The following is a 25,189-nucleotide window of genomic DNA, read 5'->3' on the forward strand; positions in this document are numbered from 1 at the left end:
AATGTATACATTTGTTTTAGGTTGCTATCGTTGAAGGATTGTACAATCTCTTCAGAGAGCTGTTGCCAAGCCTCCACAAAAGAAGAGGTGACAAAATCATTGAAGACTCAGATGTTTTTGAGAATGCACCAGTGTGCTGGGCCTACCTGTTTTCTGAAGCAAAGGTGTGCCCATTGTCTTTTGAGATGCTGTTGATTAAAGCTGTTTCTACTGTAGTCCTACTGAAACACGTTATGAAATAACTTAAATGGTGAATTGAGATACTGCACCTAGACTTTACAGGCACCCTGTGTGATAAATACTTTTGACCTTTCTATCTACCCTAGAAAGAGAGTTCACAACATGAGGACTATGTACCGATAGTCTTGTACTCTCAACCTGGAGAACGTTTCTGCGACCCAGTTCGAATTCCTGGGTTACCAGATGTCTTTGAGAGAGAGTATGTTCTGCAGAAAATCAAAGGTAAAACTGAACAGCAACAATCTTCAGCATTTTTTTTATAGTTTTATGTAGCATGATCTTTAATTTCATGATATACTGTTTTCCCATTGTTAAGATGGAGAGAAAATCCCAAACTGCTCTGTGGAGATCCTGACAGAGACTTCAATGTCTAGAGCCTCTGATGTTGAAAGGATTTTGCTCAGTCTGCCTCCGTTCATCAAAACATTCCCTAAGTGGGCTTCATCTGGACTTGTGACGGGCCAAAAGTATGTATGATTCCTCTTCACATTGCTTTTATCACACAATAAGTTCTATATAAATATATGTGTTGATAATAATGCTAAGTGTCGAATAAAAATGAAAGTTTTCAGATTATTCTCGATGACACATTTGCCAAGATGAACGAAGAAGTGAAAGAATACGTTAATCTGACTGTGACTCCAGCATTACAGTTGAAGGATGTTGGAGTATGTGGGCCACGTCTCGTCTTCTTGGAAGAAAGTAGGCTTTATTTAATTTATCCTTTATTTAACTAGGCAAGTCAATTAAGAACACATTCTTATTTACAATGACGGCCTACCAAAAGGCAGTCATAGCAAGGCAGCAACACACGACAACACAGCATGGTAGCAACACAACATAACAACAACATGGTAGCAACACAACATGGTACAAACATTATCGGGCACAGTCAACAGCACAAAGGTCAAGAAGGTAGAGACAACAATACATCACACAAAGCAGCCACAACTGTCAGTAAGAGTGTCCATGATTGAGTCTTTGAATGAAGAGATTGAGATAAAACTGTCAGTAAGAGTGTCCATGATTGAGTCTTTGAATGAAGAGATGGAGATAAAACTGTCCAGTTTGAGTGTTTGTTGCAGCCTGTTCCAGTCACTAGCTGCAGCGAACTGAAAAGAGGAGCGACCCAGGGATGTGTGTGCTTTGGGGACCTTTAACAGAATGTGACTTGCAGAACAGGTGTTGTATGTGGAGGATGAGGGCTGCAGTAGATATCTCAGATAGGGGGGAGTGAGACCTAAGAGGGTTTTATAAATAAGCATCAACCAGTGGGTCTTGCGACAGATATACAGAGGTGACCAGTTTACAGAGGAGTATAGTGTGCAGTGATGTGTCCTATAAGGAGCATTGGTGGCAAATCTGATGGCCGAATGGTAAAGAACATCTAGCCGCTCGAGAGCACCCTTACCTACCAATCTATACATTATATCTCCGTAATCTAGCATGGGTAGGATGGTCATCTGAATCAGGGTTAGTTTGGCAGCTGGGGTGAAAGAGGAGCGATTACGATAGAGAAAACCAAGTCTAGATTTAACTTTAGCCTGCAGCTTTGATATGTACTGAGAGAAGGACAGTGCACCGTCTAGCCATACTCCCAAGTACTTGTATGAGGTGACTACCTTAAGCTCTAAACCCCCAGAGGTAGTAATAACACCTGTGGGAAGACGGGCATTCTTCTTACCAAACCACATTACCTTTGTTTTGGAAGTGTTCAGAACAAGGTTAAGGGTAGAGAAAGCTTGTTGGACAATAAGAAAGCTTTGTTGTAGAGCATTTAACACAAAACCAGAGGGGCCAGCTGAGTATAAGATTGTATCATCTGCATATAAATGGATGAGAGAGCTTCCTACTGCCTGAACTATGTTGTTGATGTAAATTGAGAAGAGCTTGGGGCTTAGGATTGCGCCTTGGGGTACTCCCTTGGTGACAGGCAGTGGCTGAGACAGCAGATTTTCTGACTTTATTTACACTGCACTCTTTGAGAGAGGTAGTTAGCAAAAAGACACCAATACTCCTTAGAATGGAATGGTCTACCGTATCAAAACCTTTGGCCAAGTTAATAAAAATAGCAGCTCAATATTGCTTAGAATCAAGGGCAATGGTGACATCATTGAGGACCTTTAAGGTTGCCGTGACACATCCATAACCTGAGTGGAAACCATATTGCATACCCGAGAGAATACTTTAGACATCAAGAAAGCCAGTCAGTTGATTATTGACAAGTTTTTCCAACACTTTTGATAAACAGGGCAAAATAGAAATAGGCCTATAACAGTTAGGATCAGCTTGATCTCCCCCTTTAAATAAAGGACAAACTGTGGCTGCCTTCCAAGCAATGGGAACCTCCCCAGAAAGGAGAGACAGGCTTGGTGATGATAGGGGCAGCAACCTTAAAGAAGAAAGGGTATAAACCATCTGACCTAGATGTTTTTTTGGGGTCAAGTTTAAGCAGTTTAGGCACCTCGGACTCAGTGACTGCCTGCAGAAGAAGAATCGGGGATAGTCACATTAGAAGGGGTGGAAGATGAGGAAATGTTGGACGGGCAAGGAGGCATGGCTGAGTCAAATAGGAATCCTGACTTAATGAAGTGGTGATTAAAGAGCTCAGCCATGTGCTTCTTGTCAGTAACAACCACATCATGAACATTAAGGGACATGGGCAGCTGTGAGGAGGAGGGTTTATTCTCCAGGTCTTTAACTGTTTTCCAGAACTTCTTGGGGTTAGACCCACAGAGAGAGAACTGCTCCTTAAAGTAACTAACTTTGGCCTTCCGGATAGCCTGAGTGCACTTATTTCTCATTTGCCTGAACAATAACCAGTCAGCCTGAGTATGCGTGTGCAGAGCCTTTCACCAAATGCAATTCTTGAGGTGGAGTAACTCTGCAAGATCACGGTCGAACCAGGGGCTGAACCTGTTTTTAATTCTCATTTTCTTTATGCGGGCGTGTTTGTTAACAATACCACTGAAAATATCAAAAAAGAAGGTCCAAGCGTCTTCGACAGAGGGGATCATGCTGATTCCATACCATTTCACAGAGGCCAGTTCATGAAGGAAGGCTTGCTCATTAAAGTTTTAGCAAGCGTCTATGACAAATAAGGACAGGTCGTTTCCCTGAGCAGCCATTACGAACACAGGCTGTAAAACAGGGATCACTAAGGTCATTACAGAAAACACCAGACTGATTCCTATAAGGATTATTTGTGAGGATAACATCAAGGAGAGTAGCCTTTTCTGGGTGTTTGGAGTCATATCTTGTAGGATTGTTGATAATCTGAGAAATATTTAGGGAGTCTCATTGATTTAGGACTTGGTCAGGGGGTTTAAGCATGTCCCAGTTTAGGTCACCTAGCAGGACAAATTCAGACCTAGTCTAAGGGGCCAGGAGAGAGCTTAGGGCAGGTAGGGTACAGGCTGGTGCTGATGGAGGACAATGGCACCCAGCAACAGTCAACAAAGAACTATTTGAAAGTTTAATGCTTAAAACGTGCAAATCAAATTGTTTGGGGACAGACTTGGTGGAGACAACCGAGTGCTGAAGGTGATCCTTGGTAAAGATCAACACTTTGGAAGATCTGTCCCCACCTTTGGAAGATCTGTCTTACTGAAAAAAGGTTATAGCCAGAAAGGTTAACATCAGTGTTCAAAACACTCTTTCTTAACCACGTCTCAGTAATTACCAACACATCTGGATTGGAGCTGTGAACTCACACTTGATTCATTTAGGTAATAAGCTTTTAGTGTTAACATGCAGAAAACCTAGGCTTTTACGAGATCAGAAATCAGTGAAGCAGATATCAGAGCACAAGTCAGAATCGGGGCTGGCAACAGTAGATGGGCCAGGGTGTACGTGCACATTCCAGATATCATCAACAGTAATACAATCAAGGCACGGCATAGTACAGGGAGAGCTCTGCCGTGCTGATTTATGACATCTGAATGTGCATGAGATGTTAACAAGATCATTTTGTACAGCAATTTCATCAGGTAACATGAATACAAAGCCAGTGAGAGGTGGTTAGAATAGGATGGGAGTCCAAAAGTCTGTGTAACCAATAGAGAGAGTCCCGAGTCTGGGAACAAACAGTCTGTTCCACGGTTGGGTAAAGAAAGTTTGTAGTCAAGAAAGTACTGGGCCTTGTTTCCTAATGTATCAGGGACTTTCCGTTTGAATTTGGCCAATGTTTTAGATATTCCTGCAATAATCTATTTAAATTTCCTTAGGGGGAAGGATGTTAACATAAATTTGCAAATCTAAAATAATTATTGGGAAATAATTAACTCAAGTTATCCAATGTGTGATATTTTGGACTGAACCCAGGCCTCTTGAAGGACGCCTCAAAGTCTGTGTTGGTGTCATTTCAAGTTGTATTGTCACGTGCACAAGTACAGTGACATGACTTCATTGCAAGCTCTTTCCCAACGATGCAGTAATCAATATCAGTAGTACTATAAAGTCAAGTAGAACAAAAACACACAATAAATATTTGAACCATTTTAAACTTTACTGTGTGCTCTGAAACATAAGTAGTGTTTATATTTTTGAGTGGGCTCTACTTATTTGTGAGTTATGATCCGTTTTAGAAGAATATAACGGTTCTGCCTCGGCTGTCTCGTTATTGTGAAAGCTGGACTATTATCGTCATTTGGTTGTCATCTAATGATTGGTTGCAGGTTGTTTTTGGAGAAATACTTGTTGTATTTTAACAAATGCCTCTCCTTGACAGATAACCTTGGTGTTTACATCTGTAAACAAAAAGGATCTCCTCAGGATATCTACGTTTTTGATTGTTTAGCTATGAAATTCAAAACGTTGAACGTGGACGAGTTGGCAAATGTGTAAGTACCTCCATCTGAAAATGTGCCAAATACTTTGTTTGTGATGACATGAAGCATCACCATAACTGGTGGGCTCTTCATGAAGAGAAACATTTGATCAATTAATGAACTGAACTATCTTCTTCATCAAACTTCTGGCCTTAAAGCTGTAATCCTTCATTTAAACAATAACAAAGCAGCCACCCGCCTGTGTTTTGGTAAAAAGCTGAGGGATGGGCCTGGAGTAATGTAACCATTCTCACATTCAGCGTGAGTGCTATGTATGGATGGAAGAACCATCCATGACATCAGAATGATAGTTTTAACCATGTTCTGAGGCTATACAGTATTTCATCACATTTCTTCTTCTTTTTTTACAAACATTGGGAGTAAAACAATCTTATATGTTGGGTTCAGATGGGATACGACAGTTGAACTACGCTCATGAGGCATTTATAAGTTGTATTTTTCACAAATAAATGTGTATATATCATTAATGTATATATCATTAATTGATGACTCCAAAAATGGGTGCAGCAATGAATGATTCTAGCTTTAAGCCTGTTCTACCTCATCCTGTTAAAGTGTGATGGACATGAATAGTGATATGTGCTTTGCTAATCTTCAGACTTGCGAAATGCTGTATAATGTAGTGTGGCAGCATAACGAGATTCATTATTTAAAAGCTGGGGTACAGGGCTGAATGGCTTTAATAATGAACAAATCAAATGCATTACAGTCCATAATATAGTTGTATCTATGGAAACTCATAGAGTGGGTTCTATTTCTATGGTAAACTTGTTGCAGCTACAGCTCATAATGCTCATAATAACATTTTATTCCTGATGTTTTTCATATCTCTTCAGAATGAGAGACATCAGAAGTGACCTGACCTTCATGACCACCAGGACTCCTAAAGAGGCCATACTGGTAATTCAAGATATTCTGATAAACAGTTGAAGTCGGAAGTTTACATACACTTAGGTTGGAGTCATTAAAACCTGTTTTTCAACCACTCCACACATTTCTTGTTAACAAACTATAGTTTTGGAAAGTTGGTTAGTAATTTTTCCAACAATTGTTTACAGACAGATTATTTCACTTATAATTCACTGTATCAGAATTCCAGTGGGTCAGAAGTTTACATACACTAGGTTGACTGGGCCTCTAAACAGCTTGGAAAATTCCAGAAAATTATGTCATGCTTTAGAAGCTTCTGATAGGCTAGTTGACATAATTTGAGTCAATTGGAGGTGTACCTGTGGATGGGAAAATCAAAAGAAATCAGCCAAGACCACAGAAAATAAAATTTAGACCTCCACAAGTCTGGTTCATCCTTGGAAGCAATTTCCAAACGCCTGAAGGTACCACGTTCATCTGTACAAACAATAGTACGCAAGTATAAACACCATGGGACCACGCAGCCGTCATACCGCTCAGGAAGGAGACGCGTTCTGTCTCCTAGAAATGAACGTACTTTGGTGTGAAAAGTGCAAATCAATCCCAGAACAACAGCAAAGGACCTTGTGAAGATGCTGGAGGAAACAGGTACAAAGTATCTATATCCACAGTAAACAAGTCCTATATTGACATAATCTGAAAGGCTGCTCAGCAAGGAAGAAGCCACTGCTCCAAAACCGCCACAAAAAAAGACAGACTACGGTTTGCAACTGCACATGGGGACAAAGATCTGACTTTTTGGAGAAATGTCCTCTGGTCTGATGAAACAAATATAGAACTGTTTGGCCATAATGAACATTGTTATGTTTGGAGGAAAAGGGGAGGCTTGCAAGCCGAAGAACAACATCCCAACCGTGAAGCATGGGGGTGGCAGCATCATGTTGTGGGTGTGCTTTGCTGCATGAGGGACTGTTACATTTCACAAATAGATGGCATCATGAGAAAGGAAAATTATGTGGATATATTGAAGAAACATCTCAAGATATCAGTCAGGAAGTTAAAGCTTGGTATTTAATGGGTCTTCCAAATGGACAATGACCTCAAGCACACTTCCAAAGTTGTGGCAAAATGGCTTAAGGACAACAAAGTCAAGGTATTGGTGTGGCCATCACAAAGCCCTTACCTCAATCCTATAGAACATTTGTGGGCAGAACTGAAAAAGCGTGTGCGAACAAGGAGGCCTACAACCCTGACTCCGTTACACCAGCTCTGTCAGGAGGAATGGGCCAAAATTCACCCAACTTATTGTGGGAAGCTTGTGGAAGGCTACCCAAAACGTTTGACCCAAGTTAAACAATTTAAAGGCAATGCTACCAAATACTAATTGTGTGTATGTAAACTTCTGACCCACTGGGAATTTGATGAAAGAAATAAAAGCTGAAATAAATCATTATATCTACTATTATTCTGACATTTCACATTCTTAAAATAAAAATGTTGCTAGGATTAAATGTCAGGAATTGTGAAATACTAGAGTTTAAATGTATTTGGCTAAGGTGTATGTAAACTTCCAACTTCAACTGTATATCATACATATTTGTGATAATTAAGAGATATAATTAATGATATACACTACTAGTCAAAGGTTTTAGAGCTACCTTCTCATTCAAGGGGTTTTCTTTATTTTTTGCTATTTTCTACATTGTAGAATAATCGTGAAGACATCAACACTAGGAAATAACATGCATGGAATCATGTAGATTGCAAAGCTGTCATCAAGGCAAAGGATGGCTATTTGAAGAATCTATATGTATTTTCATTTGTTGAACACTTTTTTTGGTTACTACGTGATTGCATATGTGTTATTTCATAGTTTTGATGTTTTCACTATTATTCTATAATATAGAAAATAGTAAAAATAAAGAACAACCCTTGAATGAGTAGGTGTTCTAAAACTTTTGACCGGTAGTGTTTATGATATATATATATATATATATGTGTGTGTGTGTGTGTGTGTGTGTGTGTGTGTGTGTGTGTGTGTAATTATTTTTATATTTGCATCTATTTATATTTCTGCATCTAAGCTAAGGTCAGTTTTGACACTTGGCAAGTTTGACCCCCTGCTATGGCTCAAATGTTGGCAAACACCAAGCAGCCCATGATCTTACAGATAGATACCTTGAATGATAAAGATGATAGCCAAAAACGATCCATGTTGATGTAACAAAGTTATACAATATACTAGTTAGATTATCTCCTCCGTTTTGTTATAGCTAAATAATACTTCTCCATCCAACCTTTTAGGTGCTAGTGGATTCAAGCTCCTCCATGAATGAGACATGCTATGATTCCGATGACAACATGACACGGTTGGATGCTGTTAAACAGCTCTTTGATAACTTCGCAACTAGAAGCATGGCGTACAATTTTCATCATGTCATTGGCTTGGTGAAGTTTGACTCATCAGTTAAAACTCTCCACACATTTACAGAGACTCTGGAGACCTTCAAGGTAAATATATTTTCTCATTTCTGTTTTATGAATGCAAAATAGCGATGGGGGTGATTTCAATAAGATCCATTCAAGTACTGTACTGAGATCACATACGTACTCCCCTCAAACCTGTCTTAAAGACTGAAACTGAGACTCAGCTATATGATGTTGCCTCGAGCAGCACTGTACATGTTACAGAGGAGCGTGATGCACTACGATGCACTCAGAGGATCTGCATGTGTATGGAGGCGCTTCAAATTGTCCCCATGTTGTAGTTTATGTGTGCGTTGCTGACGCTACTACTCAATCAGGGATTTTGTGGCATTCATGATATCATTCTTTAGCATGCATCTGCAAACCTCACATAATATTAGAGATATTAGTAGATATTTTTGGCACCTACAGGAACACGTACACAATCTGGAGGCCAATGGATGCACTGTGCTGTATGATGCCTTGAAACGTGGCATGTCTCAACTGAAACAAGTTGGAGAGCAATTTCCAGACTGCAGACTTCGCATCATATGTCTCACAGATGGGAATGATGATGGGTAAATAGAATGATACTTTTTCAGTGTGTAAAACAGTGATTACCTTGACGTTACATTCATTGCGATAACACAAAGGTATTGTTCGATTGGATTGATTGGTTAATAATTCTATCCGTAGATCAATGACCGAACCAGATGCTGTCACAACCAAACTGATGAGCCTGAACATTGTTGTTGATGCCATCGTTGTTGGAAAGGTGGACAACAACGTGCTGCGTGGAATCAGCAATGCAACAGGTACTGTATAATGTGTAAAGAGATTCTGGTTTATATCCCAGCAGTGGACGTACGCCACCATCATTATGTCTTCTTGTGGCTGAAATATGGACGTAGAATCAGAATGAATGCATTTTGGCCAATCATTTCTCATTGTTATATCATTTTGTCCAATCATTTCTCATTGTTATATCATTTTGTCCAATCATTTCTCATTGTTATATCATTTTGTCCAATCATTTCTCATTGTTATATCATTTTGTCCAATCATTTCTCATTGTTATATAATTTTGTCCAATCATTTCTCATTGTTATATCATTTTGTCCAATCATTTCTCATTGTTATATCATTTTGTCCAATCATTTCTCATTGTTATATCATTTTGTCCAATCATTTCTCATTGTTATATCATTTCGTCCAATCATTTCTCATTGTTATATCATTTTGTCCAATCATTTCTCATTGTTATATCATTTTGGCCAATCATTTCTCATTGTTATATCATTTTGTCCAATCATTTCTCATTGTTATATCATTTTGTCCAATCATTTCTCATTGTTATATCATTTTGTCCAATCATTTCTCATTGTTATATCATTTTGTCCAATCATTTCTCATTGTTATATCATTTTGTCCAATCATTTCTCATTGTTATATCATTTTGTCCAATCATTTCTCATTGTTATATCATTTTGTCCAATCATTTCTCATTGTTATATCATTTTGTCCAATCATTTCTCATTGTTATATCATTTTGTCCAATCATTTCTCATTGTTATATCATTTTGTCCAATCATTTCTCATTGTTATATCATTTTGTCCAATCATTTCTCATTGTTATATCATTTTGTCCAATCATTTCTCATTGTTATATCATTTTGTCCAATCATTTCTCATTGTTATATCATTTTGTCCAATCATTTCTCATTGTTATATCATTTTGTCCAATCATTTCTCATTGTTATATCATTTTGTCCAATCATTTCTCATTGTTATATCATTTTGTCCAATCATTTCTCATTGTTATATCATTTTGTCCAATCATTTCTCATTGTTATATCATTTTGTCCAATCATTTCTCATTGTTATATCATTTTGTCCAATCATTTCTCATTGTTATATCATTTTGTCCAATCATTTCTCATTGTTATATCATTTTGTCCAATCATTTCTCATTGTTATATCATTTTGGCCTGACTGCACTCAAAAACGCAAGTAAAACATAAAATGTTTTTGATATGAGGTTTACTGCAGTTGGGATAAAAAAATTTTTGAAGGAAAATTGTTTCGTGTCAGTATTCAATATTACAGTATATCATAATATTACAGTTTATCGTAATATAGATGGCAATTGACATGAAAGTATATTTTGTAACAGGGTTGTAAAGGGTTTAAAATCTGGACGTACTCAGTTACTAATTCACTAGTGTTTGGGTTTTCATTTTGATCCATCCTTTTACAGCCAGTTTGCATTCCCTTGGAAGTTTGAATTGCATTTGGTTAAATGAAGATGACAGCAGTCTACAGTCTAATAAAATGTTAGGCAGCCATTGGGTGTTTTTTGAGCCCCTACATAACAATGTCCTATTTTATACATATTTGGTTAAGTAATAACAATGAAGCAACTGAATCCACTCCATGTCTTCTTGTGGGAGGGTGTTGTTTCAAACCATCCATGTCTTCTTATGGGAGGGTGTTGTTTCAAACCATCCATGACTTTTAGGAGGGTGTTGTTTCAAACCATCCATGTCTTCTTATGGGAGGGTGTTGTTTCAAACCATCCATGTCTTCTTATAGGAAGGAGGGTGTTGTTTCAAACCATCCATGTCTTCTTATGGGAGGGTGTTGTTTCAAACCATCCATGTCTTCTTATAGGAAGGAGGGTGTTGTTTCAAACCATCCATGTCTTCTTATGGGAGGATGTTGTTTCAAACCATCCATGTCTTCTTATGGGAGGGTGTTGTTTCAAACCATCCATGTCTTTTAGGAGGGTGTTGTTTCAAACCATCCATGTCTTCTTATGGGAGGGTGTTGTTTCAAACCATCCATGTCTTTTAGGAGGGTGTTGTTTCAAACCATCCATGTCTTTTAGGAGGGTGTTGTTTCAAACCATCCATGGCTTTTAGGAGGGTGTTGTTTCAAACCATCCATGGCTTTTAGGAGGGTGATGTTTCAAACCATCCATGTCTTCTTATGGGAGGGTGTTGTTTCAAACCATCCATGTCTTTTAGGAGGGTGTTGTTTCAAACCATCCATGTCTTCTTATGGGAGGGTGTTGTTTCAAACCATCCATGTCTTTTAGGAGGGTGTTGTTTCAAACCATCCATGTCTTTTAGGAGGGTGTTGTTTCAAACCATCCATGTCTTTTAGGAGGGTGTTGTTTCAAACCATCCATGTCTTTTAGGAGGGTGTTGTTTCAAACCATCCATGTCTTTTAGGAGGGTGTTGTTTCAAACCATCCATGTCTTTTAGGAGGGTGTTGTTTCAAACCATCCATGTCTTTTAGGAGGGTGTTGTTTCAAACCATCCATGTCTTTTAGGAGGGTGTTGTTTCAAACCAGAGACGAGTAAAGCTGGTCTGAAGCTTTTTGAAATGGAAACTGTTCTGTCTTTGGAGATGAGGAAGCTGAAGAAGAAACTGGACCCATCCTACATTAGGAGCGAGGTACGATCTATTAAACAAAAACTATTCAAATAGGACAAGTGTTTCCATATATTCTATATAAAATAATACGATTCTTGTTCTTTATTTTACTCTTTACTTTATTTTACTATTATGATTATCTATCCTGATGCCTAGTCACTTTACCCTGCCTTTATGTACACATCTACCTAAAATACCTCATGCCATGTACATTGATCTGGTACTTCCTGTATATATAGTTCCATTCTTGTGTATTTTATTCCTCTTGTGTTACTATTTGTATGATTTTTTACAACTTTGCATCGTTGGGAAGGGCTCGTAAACAAACATTTCACTGTAAAGTTGCATGTGACAAATACATATTTAAATCAAATCAAATAAAGTGTAAGTTAATAACATTGATCTTAAAACGAATTGTAATGAACAATGCTCATTTGCCTCTACAGAACATTCTAGTTGCTCTCTTCGCCAACCGGGGTTATGACGAGAAGCCAGAGGTTGCTCTGCCAAGTGGACTAAACGATAAAGTGACTGGGACAGAGAAGTACGAGCAGTTCCATTATCAGCATGTCATTCTGGAATGACAGAGTCATTTACTTCCACTACTAATTACTATTCTAGTAAACCACTATTATGCTCAAGAAGCATTTATTTAATGTTGAGATTGAGGTCAACTACTGTATTACTCTAACAAAATGAATATGTCACAAAATAGTGCATTAAAAAAGAAGATCCAGGAATCCAAGAGCGGACGCTTTTTGGAGAAGGACAAACGCCTTCTGGAAGAGCTGAAGAGCCTGCACTGTGACCCACACCCATTCTGCACTGTTCTGCCTTCAGAGTCAGACTTTAGTAAGTAAACATTATTGGGGTATTGTGTTAAGTGTTATTGATCTGGTAACACTTAGTATAAATATACTTTTCATAATGCTTTATAATAACATTGTTAATACTTGGGTGGTTCAAGCCCTGATTGCTGATTGGATGACAGCCGTGGTATATCAGACCGTATACCACGGGTATGATAAAACATTTATTTTTACTGCTCTAAGTACATTGGTAACCAGTTTATAATAGCAATAAGGCACCTCGGGGTTTGTGATATATGGCCAATATACCACGGCTAAGGGCTGTATCCAGGGACTCTGCATTGCGTTGTGAATAAGAACAGCCCTTAGCCGTGGTATATTGGCCATATACCACACCCCCTCGAGCCTTACTGCTTAAATATAGTCTACATGGACCATGACCGTAACAGCCAAGTTATTGGTTTGTTTGACTGTAAAGTGTTCAAATCAACTTCCCATCCACATGACCAGTTGGTTATTGTTTGAATAATTTTGCACAATATTGTCTAAAACATTTAACCCCTGTGATTCAATACCTATTCAGCGTTTTGGAAGATTCTCATGCAAGGCCCTCCTGATACACCTTATGAGGATGGAGTCTTTGAGCTGTACTGTCAGTTTGGAGCTGACTACCCTGTCAAACCTCCACTTGTGCGCTTTGTCACACCTGTATCCTTCTACACAATGAATACATGAAGATAGTGTATTTATTCGTATTGCCTAAGTCATACATTTTCAAATTCTATCCAGTTGATTGATGCTTTTTTCCGTCATGAAAAATCGTTTTATTTTTTACCCATTTTTTTTGTTGTCTCATCGCTGGTAACTCTCCAAAGGGGTCGGGTGGCAAAGGTCAAGTCATGCGTCCTCTGAAACATTACCCGCCTAACCACGCTTATTAACACCCGCCTGCTTAACCCGGAAGCCCGCCGCACCAATGTGTCGGAGAAAACACTTCAACTGACTACCGAGGTCAGCCTGCAGGCGCCTGGCCCGCCACAAGGAGTCGCTAGAGCGCGATGAGCCAAGTAAAGCCCCCCCAGGCCAAACCCTCCCCTAACCCGGATGACGCTGCACCAATTGTGCGCCACCCTATGGGATTCCCGATCACGGCCGGTTGTGATACAGCCCGGGATTGAACCCGGGTCTGTAGTGACTCCTCTACTAGCACTGCGATGCATTGCCTTAGACCACTGCTCACTCGGGAGGCCATGAAAAATCCTTAATGTGGACGAAGGTGTACCACTGCAACATAAACAGTGTGGGTCGTATCTGCCACAACATATTTGACCGCAGCTACAACGCTCACATAACCATGAGAGAGATCTTGGATGCTGTATATGGAGTGCTCATCGTTCCTGAACCCCAAGATCCACTGGACAGGTTGGCTTCACGTTATTTGATGACCACACTGTATACAAGAGTGGTGTTAACACTGATTCTAAAATCAAAAAGGAAAAGTAGGAAATAGTGCATTATATTTATTAGTATGTAGTATATTGAATTCATATACCTACATTTTATCTGAATGAAAATGTATTGTAAAAGTATTTTGGCAGAGGAATACCTGACCAGCAGAAACAAGTATGAAGAAGAGGCCAAGAAGAACACAGAGGAAGTTGCAGGCCAATCATTGGATGACATGGAGAAGGTGAATGCACTTATCTAATTATGTTAATTTTTGCAAGCTCTGCTACATCTTTTATTAGGGGCGTTTGTGTGTAAAAAGAGGTGGATTCACATCTCAGACATTTCCATGTAAAACTGACATATCACAGTCTACGTCAGTGGTTCCCAAACTTGTTATAGTCCCGTACCCCTTCAAACATTCAACCTCCAGCTAGCACCAGCTAGCACCAGCTAGCACCAGGGTCTAGCACCAGGGTCAGCGCACTCTCAAATGTTGTTTTTTGCCATCATTGTGTAAGCCTGCCACACACACACACTATACGATTTATACGACACACACACACTATACGACCTTTATTAAACATAAGAATGAGTGTGAGTTTTTGTCACAACCCGGCTCGTGGGAAGTGACAAAGAGCTCTTATAGGACCACGGCACAAATAATAATATTATAATAATCAATCATTTTGCTCTTTATTTAGCTATCTTACATTTAAAACCTTATTTGTTCATCAATAATTGTGAATAACTCACCACAGGTTAATGAGAAAGGTGTGCTTAAAAGAATGCACCTACAGTGGGGAGAATTATTTGATACACTGCCGATTTTGCAGGTTTTCCTACTTACAAAGCATGTAGAGGTCTGTCATTTTATCATAGGTACACTTCAACTGTGAGAGACGGAATCTAAAACAAAATCCAGGTAATCACATTGTATGATTTTTAAGTAAATTATTTGCATTTTATTGCATGACATAAGTACTTGATCACCTACCAACCAGTAAGAATTCCGGCTCTCACAGACCTGTTAGTTTTTCTATAAGAAGCCCTCCTGTTCTCCACTCATTACCTGTATTAACTGCACCTGTTTGAACTTGTTACCTGTATAAAAGACACCTGTCCACACACTCAATCAAACAGACTCCAACCTCTCCACAATGGCCAAGACCAGAGAGCTGTGTGGACACAGCTCTCTGGTCTTGGCCATTGTGGAGAGGTTGGAGTCTGTTTGATTGAGTGTGTGGACAGGTGTCTTTTATACAGGTAACGAGTTCAGGGGTAAAATTGTAGACCTGCACAAGGCTGGGATGGGCTACAGGACAATAGGCAAGCAGCTTGGTGAGAAGGCAACAACTGTTGGCACAATTATTAGAAAATGGAAGAAGTTCAAGATGACGGTCAATCACCCTCGGTCTGGGGCTCCATGCAAGATCTCACCTCGTGGGGCATCAATGATCATGATGAAGGTGAGGGATCAGCCCAGAACTACACGGCAGAACCTGGTCAATGACCTGAAGAGAGCTGGGACCACAGTCTCAAAGAAAACCATTAGTAACACACTACGCCGTCATGGATTAAAATCCTGCAGCGCACGCAAGGTCCCCCTGCTCAAGCCAGTGCATCAAATCAAAATCAAATCAAATTTATTTATATAGCCCTTCGTACATCAGCTGATATCTCAAAGTGCTGTACAGAAACCCAGCCTAAAACCCCAAACAGCAAGCAATGCAGGTGTAGAAGCACGGTGGCTAGGAAAAACTCCCTAGAAAGGCCAAAACCTAGGAAGAAACCTAGAGAGGAACCAGGCTATGTGGGGTGGCCAGTCCTCTTCTGGCTGTGCCGGGTGGAGATTATAACAGAACATGGCCAAGATGTTCAAATGTTTGCATGTCCAGGCCCGTCTGAAGTTTGCCAATGACCATCTGGATGATCCAGAGGAGGTATGGGAGAAGGTCATGTGGTCTGATGAGACAAAAATAGAGCTTTTTGGTCTAAACTCCACTCGCCGTGTTTGGAAGAAGAAGAAGGATGAGTACAACCCCAAGAACATCATCCCAACCGTGAAGCATGGAGGTGGAAACGTCATTCTTTGGGGATGTTTTTCTGCAAAGGGGACAGGACGACTGCACCATATTGAGGAGAGAATAGATGGGGCCATGTATCGCGAGATCTTGGCCAACAACCTCCTTCCCTCAGTAAGAGCATTGAAGATGGGTCGTTGCTGGGTCTTCCAGCATGACAATAACCCGAAACACACAGCCAGGGCAACTAAGGAGTGGCTCTGTAAGAAGCATCTCAAGGTCCTGGAGTGGCCTAGCCAGTCTCCAGACCTGAACCCAATAGAAAATCTTTGGAGGGAGCTGAAAGTCCGTATTGCCCAGCGACAGCCCCGAAACCTGAAGGATCTGGAGAAGGTCTGTATGGAGGAGTGGGCCAAAATCCCTGCTGCAGTGTGTGCAAACCTGGTCAAGAACTACAGGAAACGTATGATCGCTGTAATTGCAAACAAAGGCTTATGTACCAAATATTAAGTTCTGCTTTTCTGATGTATCAAATACTTATGTCATGCAATAAAATGCAAATTAATTACTTCAAAATCATACAATGTGATTTTCTGGATTTTTGTTTTAGATTCCGTTTTTCACAGTTGAAGTGTACCTATGATAAAAATTACAGAACTCTACATGCTTTGTAAGTAGGAAAACCTGCAAAATCGGCAGTGTATCAAATACTTGTTCTCCCCACTGTAACTCTGCAATGTTGGGTTGTATTGGAGAGAGTCTCAGTATTAAATCATTTTCCACACACAGTCTTTGCCTGTATTTAGTTTTCATGCTAGTGAGGGCCGAGAATCCACTCTCATATAGGTACGTGGTTGCAAAGGGAATCAGTGTCTTAACAGCGTGATTTGACAAGACAAGAAGCTGAGCGCAGCCCTATTCAGAAATCTGTCAGTGGCTTCTGATTTAAATTCAAATTTCACAGAACCGCTTGTTGCCATTTCGGTGAGGCTCTCTTGTTCAGATATCGGTAAGTGGACTGGAGGCAGGACATGAAAGGGATAACGAACCTGCGTAATTGCGCACCCAGCTCACTCAGGTGCTTCTCTATATCACATTTGACATTGTCCGTAAGCTTGAGTTCATTTGCACACAAAATATCATACAATGATGGAAAGACCTGTGTGTTGTCCTTGAGATCATTCAGGAGAGGAAAAAACATCACCCAGATAGGCCAGTTGTGTGAGAAACTCGTGCAAGCGGTCAGACAAGTGAAAATTATGGTCAGTAAAGAAACTTTAAGCTCGTCTCTCAATTCTTTAAAAACGTGTCAATACTTTGCCCCTTGATAACCAGCGCATGTTGTAAAAACGTTACATGGTCGCTGCCCATATCTTTGCATAATGCAGAAAATACACGAGAGTTCAGGGGCATTGCTTTAACAAAGTTAACCATTTTCACTGTCCAAAACGTCTTTCAAGCTGTCAGGCATTCCCTTGGCAGCAAGAGCCTCTCGGTGGATGCTGCAGTGTAACCAAGTGGCGTCGGGAGCAACTGCTTGCACTCGCGTTACCACTCCACTATGTCTCCCTGTCATGGCTTTTGTATAGATACCAGCACATCTTGACCACCAAAGTCCATTTGATGTCACAAAGCTGTCCAGTATTTTAAAAATATCCTCTCATGTTGTCCTGGTTTCCAGTAATTTGCAGAAGAGGATGTCCTCCTTAATTGACCCCCCCATAAACGTAACGGACATATACTAGGAGCTGTGCCAGGCCCGCCACGTCTGTTGACTCATCCAGCTGTAACGCATAGAATTCACTGGCTTGTATGCGAAGGAGTAATTGTTTCAAAACATCTCCTGCCATGTCACTGATGCGTCGTGAAACAGTGTTGTTTGATGAAGTCATTGTCTGTATAGTTTTTTGGGCCTTTTCCCCCAGCATTGTCCCAGTCATATCCGCGGCAGCAGGAAGAATTAAGTCCTCCACAATAGTATTGGTCTTGCCTTTCCTAGCCACTCGGTAGCTCACCATATAAGATGCTTCTAGACCCTTCTTATTAATGGTATCTGTTACTTTTATACATGTCTTACTACTCGAAAGTCGTCTTTATTCTCGCTCAAAAACTCCCATGGCTTATTTTTCAAATTGTCATGTTTTGTTTCTAAATGTCTGCGCAAGAGTGAAGGTTTCCCGCGAGAGAGTAACGGATAATGTGATTGGATAACGGTTAATGTGATTGGATGTTAGTTATTTGACTGGGCTACCTGTATTTGACATTGTGTTGTTATTTCGCTGAACACTAGATGGTTTAATTTTATTTTTTGGCAGTGAAACGAGGATACTCAGGTGAGAAAAAAACCTCACCCAAATGTAGAGTCCCGTTGGAAAATAGAAATGTACTGTTTGAAAATGTGAAGAATCCTTTTATTTTGTATTTTTTTAAACGTGAATCGCATTTTTATTTGGCGTACCCCCGACAGCATTTGTACGCGGACCCCAGTTTGGGAATACCTGGTCTACGTTAGCAGTTTCTCAGATACATTTATTTTAACAGCAACCCTTTAATGTAACACTTTGTTCAGGGTATGATGATCTTTCCCTTTTAAATTTACAGGAATTGTTGGGTGAAGAGTTGACTGAGTAGTTATTTCTTTCTTTCCTTACTTAGATTTATGTGTATTTGAGTATAAGTTGTGAAACTGTTAGATATTACTGCACTGTCGGAGCTAGAAGCACAAGCATTTAGCTACACCTGCAATAACATCTGCTAAACACGTGTATGTGACCAATAACATTTGATTTGATTTTGTATTAATTGTGGGCTCAAATATTAGTAAATCATTTTTTGTAATGTTTTTTATGTGGCAACTAAATAAGTTCATGGTCAATTATCTGAGTTATCTGTTAAAACGTGGGACAATCAATCACTCCTTGTTGTGGAGAAGTGTAAAAAACTATAATGCAACTGAAGAGATCATTATAGAAATGACAAGATCTTATCTTTGGTGTCTTAATGAAGGATAGGCCTATATACATGTTATCACGGTCAGTTTTAAGTACATGTGTTTCTAACAGCAAGTGTTGCGAGGAACATGTCAAAAGCGCTGAGGGAACATAGGGCAGACCCCGTGTTGCGGACCATGTACACGCTCTAATTGTATGAACGGTTGAAAAACTGCTCACACCAGAATGGGTTCATTTAGATTTGACAATGATGACATTGGTTGCCGCCAGGGTGCCGCAGAGTTTTCACAGTTTTTGATAAGGCCCTTAAATGCACACCCAGCATCTGGTGAGGCGCTGAGTCACTCCTTGACGTGGTCAATATGGCCCTTGCTACTGGTGAGCTGCAGTCAAGAGAATGATCTTCCACCCTTGAACAACAAGGTCATAAACATTTTCAAAGCTGATTAATAAACCGTTATGTCCATATTTCCTTCTGATAGACTAGCTATAAGTAGCTAATATTAAAGAGATGAGGTTAGGTAGGGATTGTTTCCAATTAGTGTCAATGTGATAATCATGGGGGTTTTGTGTTTGTGCAAAAGTCCCTTCTCTGTCCACCATAACCCGGAAACCGATAAGTGGTGAGGAGTTTGTCAATTTGTTAGTAGGCAAACTGTCCTTTTTAAATCTGCCACAACCCCTTTGAATCAGCTATTGTTTTCTTGAAGGAGAAAAGCATTGTAAGCATTTAGGAAAGATATGCTACTTATGCTTTTATCAACAAAATGACCTGTACAACTAGCAACATTTATTTTGGGATTCCACCCTGTGAATGTAATTTGCCTGATGACTCGCAATTGGAGAAGGAGAGGCTCATTTCATACAAGTGCATTTTCGTCACTTTCCCCCCTCCCCGCCTCTCCTTGACTACCTTTGACCTTTTTTCAAAAGGAGAACAGAGAGGAGAGGACATGGGTATATTGAAAGAGCCATAAACTATAATATATGAATCATAATGTTTTAGATACCATAATACAATTTGTACCGTATTACAGGGGAAATTCATGCTAAGTGTATAATTTACAATGTTATAATGCGTCTTACTGCTGATTTCTATCCTTTGGTGTGCCAATTTCACAATTACATTTAGTCAACACATTCACAAATGGTGGCTTTGAACACAGTTTTTAGGTTTAGATTGATTTATGTTCATAGCTAGCTAGCAGCACAAGCGAATATGATGCAGGTAGCTTAGACCACAAATCCTAGTGAATATGACTCAGGTAGCTTCGGTTTCATTTTCATCCAGCCTTAGCCTTTCCCAGAAATGAAAGGTGCAAACAGAACCTGAAAATTCAGAACAACTCAGCACTACCAGTGGAGCAACATCAATCTGCCAAGGTAACGTTTAACACATTGTTAAAAAAAATAGAGACAGAAACTTAAAAGGGCAACATCCAACAAGGAAAATATGTAATTTTATAATAATAGATATGTCAACTGAATTCCAAACTTAGGCTACAGCTGATACATTTACATTATACAATCTCCATTCTATTCTAGCCTTTGTTTTTATCAAGTGAAGTAGGCCTTAAAACCAATTAGAAACAAATAGTTGTCAACGCTAACACGTCTTGTTTTACAGGTTTATTCTCATTTGTCAGAGATTAAAGTCCAGTGCCTGTGCCATTGTCATTAACTATTTGATGTTTTATCTTTATGTTGTTCTAGATGGATAAGATGTTCAAATTTCTTCAAAAGCACAGACTGGAGCCCTACTATAACAAATTTCTCACTTTTGGTGTCAAAGATGCGAGCGATTTCATTGATGGCGTAAATGGTGAAGATTTAGACAAAATGGGTAAGGTCACAGACATGTAACTGACTTAATGACACCGTATTAATGCTGTGCCATTCTTTAGCTTGATGAGGCTTAAACCATTAAGTCATAGATAAGAGTAATTTATTATTATACATCCCCAAGTCCTTATCAACAAAAATGCTAATACACACTCTCAACCTGTTTTTGTGCATATCTGCTGATGTAGTGAGCCTACAGTAGCTAGTGGATCTCAATCACTAACCTACTGGTGAAAATGGAATTAATCTATGCCAGTTAGACTTGCATGTCCGCTAACACGAAAAACGGGTCTAACGAGTAGCATACGGCGTACCATGGTTTTAAATGCATGCTGCATGACTGGACCTAAAGGGTTGTGGTTACTGTCACACCTTGACATGTTTCACCTGTCCTGTGCTTGTCTCCACCCCCCACCAGGTGTCTCCAATTTGTCCCCATTATCTCCTGTGTATTTATACCTGCATTTTCTGTTTGTTGCCAGTTTGTCTGTCAAGTCCTACCAGCGTGATTTCCTGTTGCTATAGTTGCTGGTTTCTAGTCCTCCTGGTTTTGGCCATTCTGCTTGCCCTGATCCTACCTGTTTAACGCTAACTTGGATTTCTGACCATTCTGCCTGCCCCGAGCCTGCCTGCCATTCTGTACTTTACTGGCACTGCCCAGGATTACTGACCTCTGCCTGCCCTTGACCTGTTGTTTGCCTGCACCCTGTTTTGTAATAAACTGTCTGCATCTGGGTCTTATCCTGAGTCCTGATAGTTACGGTATTAATGGTTGTTTTTTTGCCATTTCGTTTAGGTTTCATTTTATTATTATTATTTTTTAATTTGACACCCTTTTCTCCCCAATTTCGTGGTATCCAACTGTCAGTAGTAACTATCTTGTCTCATCGCTACAACTCCCGTACGGGCTCGGGAGAGACTAAGGTCGAAAGCCATGCGTCCTCCGAAACACAACCCAACCAAGCCGCACTGCTTCTTAGCACAGCGCGCATCGAACCCAGAAGCCAGCCGCACCAATGTGTCAGAGGAAACACCGTGCACCTGGCGACCTGGTTAGCACGCACTGTGCCCGGCCCGCCACAGGAGTCGCTAGTGCACGATTAGACAAGGATATCCCTACCGGCCAAACCCTCCCTAACCCGGACAACGCTAGGCCAATTGTGCGTCGCCCTACGGGCCTCCCGGTCGTGACCGGCTGCGACAGAGCCTGGGCGCGAACCCAGAGTCGCTGGTGGCATAGCCTTAGACCACTGCGCCATCCGGGAGGCCCTCGTGTAGGTTTCATAACCTTAATAACGTCATTTTTTTCTGAACAGGTTTAAGTCAATTAGAGAAGATTCGCTTTGAAAAAATGAAAGATTCCATCCGAAGACTCAGAGCGCCACAGCAAGCGATGCCTGTACAAAAATCAATGGAGGCTTTTAATCTGCAGTACACATACCCCCACTGTCCTGAGCCAAAAGAGATCACAGGTGAGACATACTGTAGTAGTAGGTCTTATAGGAAAGAAGGGATCATTTTATTCAGAGCTTCTAAAACTCATATCAAAAGCATCATGTCCCTGATCCGTCATTATGCCCCTCTTTGTGGAATGCCTCATGCTTGACCCTCAGTACAATTTTGAATGCAGACATGGATCCTGCTACCAACACCGTTGAAGACCTGATGCTAAGGATCTGTCACCAAGAGGGCATTGAGAACTCTAAAGCTGTGTGCCTCTACACCATTGAGGGAATGCCTCTAACTGATGATCCTTTCTTCAACACATGTAAGTTAACCAGATACAGTTTACATAATTCCTTTTGTGTTGTCCACACCACAGCTCCTCGATGTGCATTATTTCCATAGAACTCATAGCCCCTTGTATTGACATGGGGTGGCATCCATAGCTCAATACAGTTGAAGTCGGAAGTTTACATACACTTAGGTTGGAGTCATTAAAACCTATTTTTCAACCACTCCACAAATTTCTTGTTAACAAACTATAGTTTTGGCAAGTCGGTTAGGACATCTACTTTGTGCATGACACAAGTAATTTTTCCAACAATTGTTTACAGACAGATTATTTCACTTATAATTCACTCTATCACAATTCCAATGGGTCAGAAGTTTACATACACTAAGTTGACGGCCTTTAAACAGCTTGGAAAATTCCAGAAAATTATGTCATGGCTTTAGAAGCTTCTGATAGGCTAATTTACATAATTTGAGTCAATTGGAGGTGTACATGTGGATGTATTTCAAAGCCTACCTTCAAACTCAGTGCCTCTCTGCTTTACATCATGGGAAAATCTAAAGAAATCAGCCAAGACCTCAGAATAAAAATTGTAGACCTCAACAAGTCTGTTTCATCCTTGGGAGCAATTTCCAAACGCCTAAAAGGTACCACGTTCATCTGTACAAACAATAGTATGCAAGTATAAACACCATGGGACCACGCAGCCGTCATACCGCTCAGGAAGGAGACGCGTTCTGTTTTTTCTTTTCTTTTATTTATTTCACCTTTATTTAACCAGGTAGGCTAGTTGAGAACACCTTTATTTAACCAGGTAGGCTAGTTGAGAACACCTTTATTTAACCAGGTAGGCTAGTTGAGAACAAGTTCTCATTTGCAACTGCGACCTGGCCAAGATAAAGCACAGCAGTTCGACACATACAACAACACAGAGTTAAACATGGAATGAACAAAACATAGTCAATAATACAGTAGAGAGAAAAAATAAATAAAAGTCTATATACAGTGAGTGCAAATTAGGTCAGATAATGGAGTTAAGGCAATAAATAGGCCATGGTGGCAAAGTAATTACAATATGGCAATTAAACACTGGAATGGTAGATGTGCAAAAGATGGATGTGCAAGTAGAGATACTGGGGTGTAAAAGGAGCAAAATAAAGAAATACAGTATGGGGATGAGGTAGATAGATTGGCTGTATACAGATGGGCTATGAACAAGTGCAGTGATCTGTGAGCTGCTCTGACAGCTGGTTCTTAAAGCTAGTGAGGAAGATGGGAATCTCCAGCTTCAGTGATTTTTGCAGTTCATTCCAGTCAGTGGCAGCAGAGAACTGGAAGGAAAGGTGACCAAAGGAGGACTTGGCTTTGGGGGTGACAAGTGAGATATACCTGCTGGAGCATGTGCTACGAGTGGGTGCTGCTATGGTGACCAGCGAGCTGAGATAGGGCGGGGCTTTACCTAACAGAGACTTGTAGATAACCTGTAGCCAGTGGGTTTGGTGACGAGTATGAAGCAAGGGCCAGCCAACGAGAGCGTACAGGTCGCAGTGGTGGGTAGTATATGGGGCTTTGGTGACAAAACGGATGGCACTGTGATAGACTACATCCAGTTTGCTGAGTAGAGTGTTGGAGGCTATTTTATAGATGACATCGCCAAAGTCCAGGATCGGTAGGATGGTCAGTTTTACAAGGGTATGTTTGGCAGCATGAGTGAAGGAAGCTTTTTTGCGAAGTAGGAAGCCGATTCTAGATTTAATTTTTGATTGGAGATGCTTAATGTGAGTCTGGAAGGAGAGTTTACAGTCTAGCCAGACACCTAGGTATTTGTAGTTATCCACGTATTCTAAGTCAGAACTGTCCAGAGTAGTGATGCTAGATGGGCGGGCAGGTGCGGGCAATGATCGGTTGAATAGCATGCATTTAGTTTTATTTGCATTTAAGAGCAGTTGGAGGCCACGGAAGGAGAGTTGTATGGCATTGAAGCTCGTCTGGAGGTTAGTTAACACAGTGTCCAAAGAAGGGCCAGAAGTATACAGAATGTTGTCGTCTGCATAGAGGTGGATTAGAGAATCACCAGCAGCAATAGCCACATTCTTATTGGCAGACTCAACAGCTGTATACATCAATGATGTCCATTGATGTATACAGAGAAGAGAGTTGGCCCGAGAATTGAACCCTGTGGCACCCCCATAGAGACTGCCAGAGGTCCGGACAACAGGCCCTCCGATTTGACACACTGAGCTCTATCAGAGAAGTAGTTGGTCAACCAGGCGAGGCAATCATTTGAGAAACCAAGGCTGTTGAGTCTGTCAATAAGAATGTGGTGATTGACAGAGTCGAAAGCCTTGGCCAGATCGATGAATACAGCTACACAGTAATGTCTCTTATCGATGGCGGTTATGATATCGTTAAGGACCTTGAGCGTGGCTGAGGTGCACCCATGACCAGCTCGGAAACCAGATTGCATAGTGGAGAAGGTACGATGTGATTCAAAATGGTCAGTAATCTGTTTGTTAA

General features: G+C 40.4%; 1 protein-coding gene across 3 annotated transcripts in view; it reads left to right on the forward strand.

Moving 5' to 3' along the window:
- The window catches only part of LOC110526774, a 79,086-nt gene that overhangs the window by 4,607 nt on the left and 49,290 nt on the right, over positions 1-25,189 (forward strand). For 2 of the 3 annotated variants that reach the window (XM_036963296.1, XM_036963297.1), the window contains 12 exons: positions 21-164; positions 327-462; positions 557-707; positions 806-942; positions 4,970-5,081; positions 5,927-5,990; positions 8,265-8,471; positions 8,859-9,004; positions 9,123-9,241; positions 11,762-11,886; positions 12,312-12,409; positions 12,581-12,717. In XM_036963296.1, coding sequence (XP_036819191.1) covers positions 21-164; positions 327-462; positions 557-707; positions 806-942; positions 4,970-5,081; positions 5,927-5,990; positions 8,265-8,471; positions 8,859-9,004; positions 9,123-9,241; positions 11,762-11,886; positions 12,312-12,409; positions 12,581-12,717 — 1,576 coding nt within the window. Of the gene's footprint in view, positions 1-20; positions 165-326; positions 463-556; positions 708-805; positions 943-4,969; positions 5,082-5,926; positions 5,991-8,264; positions 8,472-8,858; positions 9,005-9,122; positions 9,242-11,761; positions 11,887-12,311; positions 12,410-12,580; positions 12,718-13,257; positions 13,383-13,950; positions 14,097-14,261; positions 14,398-25,189 lie in introns of those variants that run through there. The other variant, XM_036963298.1, reaches the window with a different exon arrangement.

The sequence above is a fragment of the Oncorhynchus mykiss genome, chromosome 26 (genome assembly GCF_013265735.2).
Source record: "Oncorhynchus mykiss isolate Arlee chromosome 26, USDA_OmykA_1.1, whole genome shotgun sequence".
NCBI classification, from domain to species: Eukaryota; Metazoa; Chordata; class Actinopteri; order Salmoniformes; family Salmonidae; genus Oncorhynchus; species Oncorhynchus mykiss.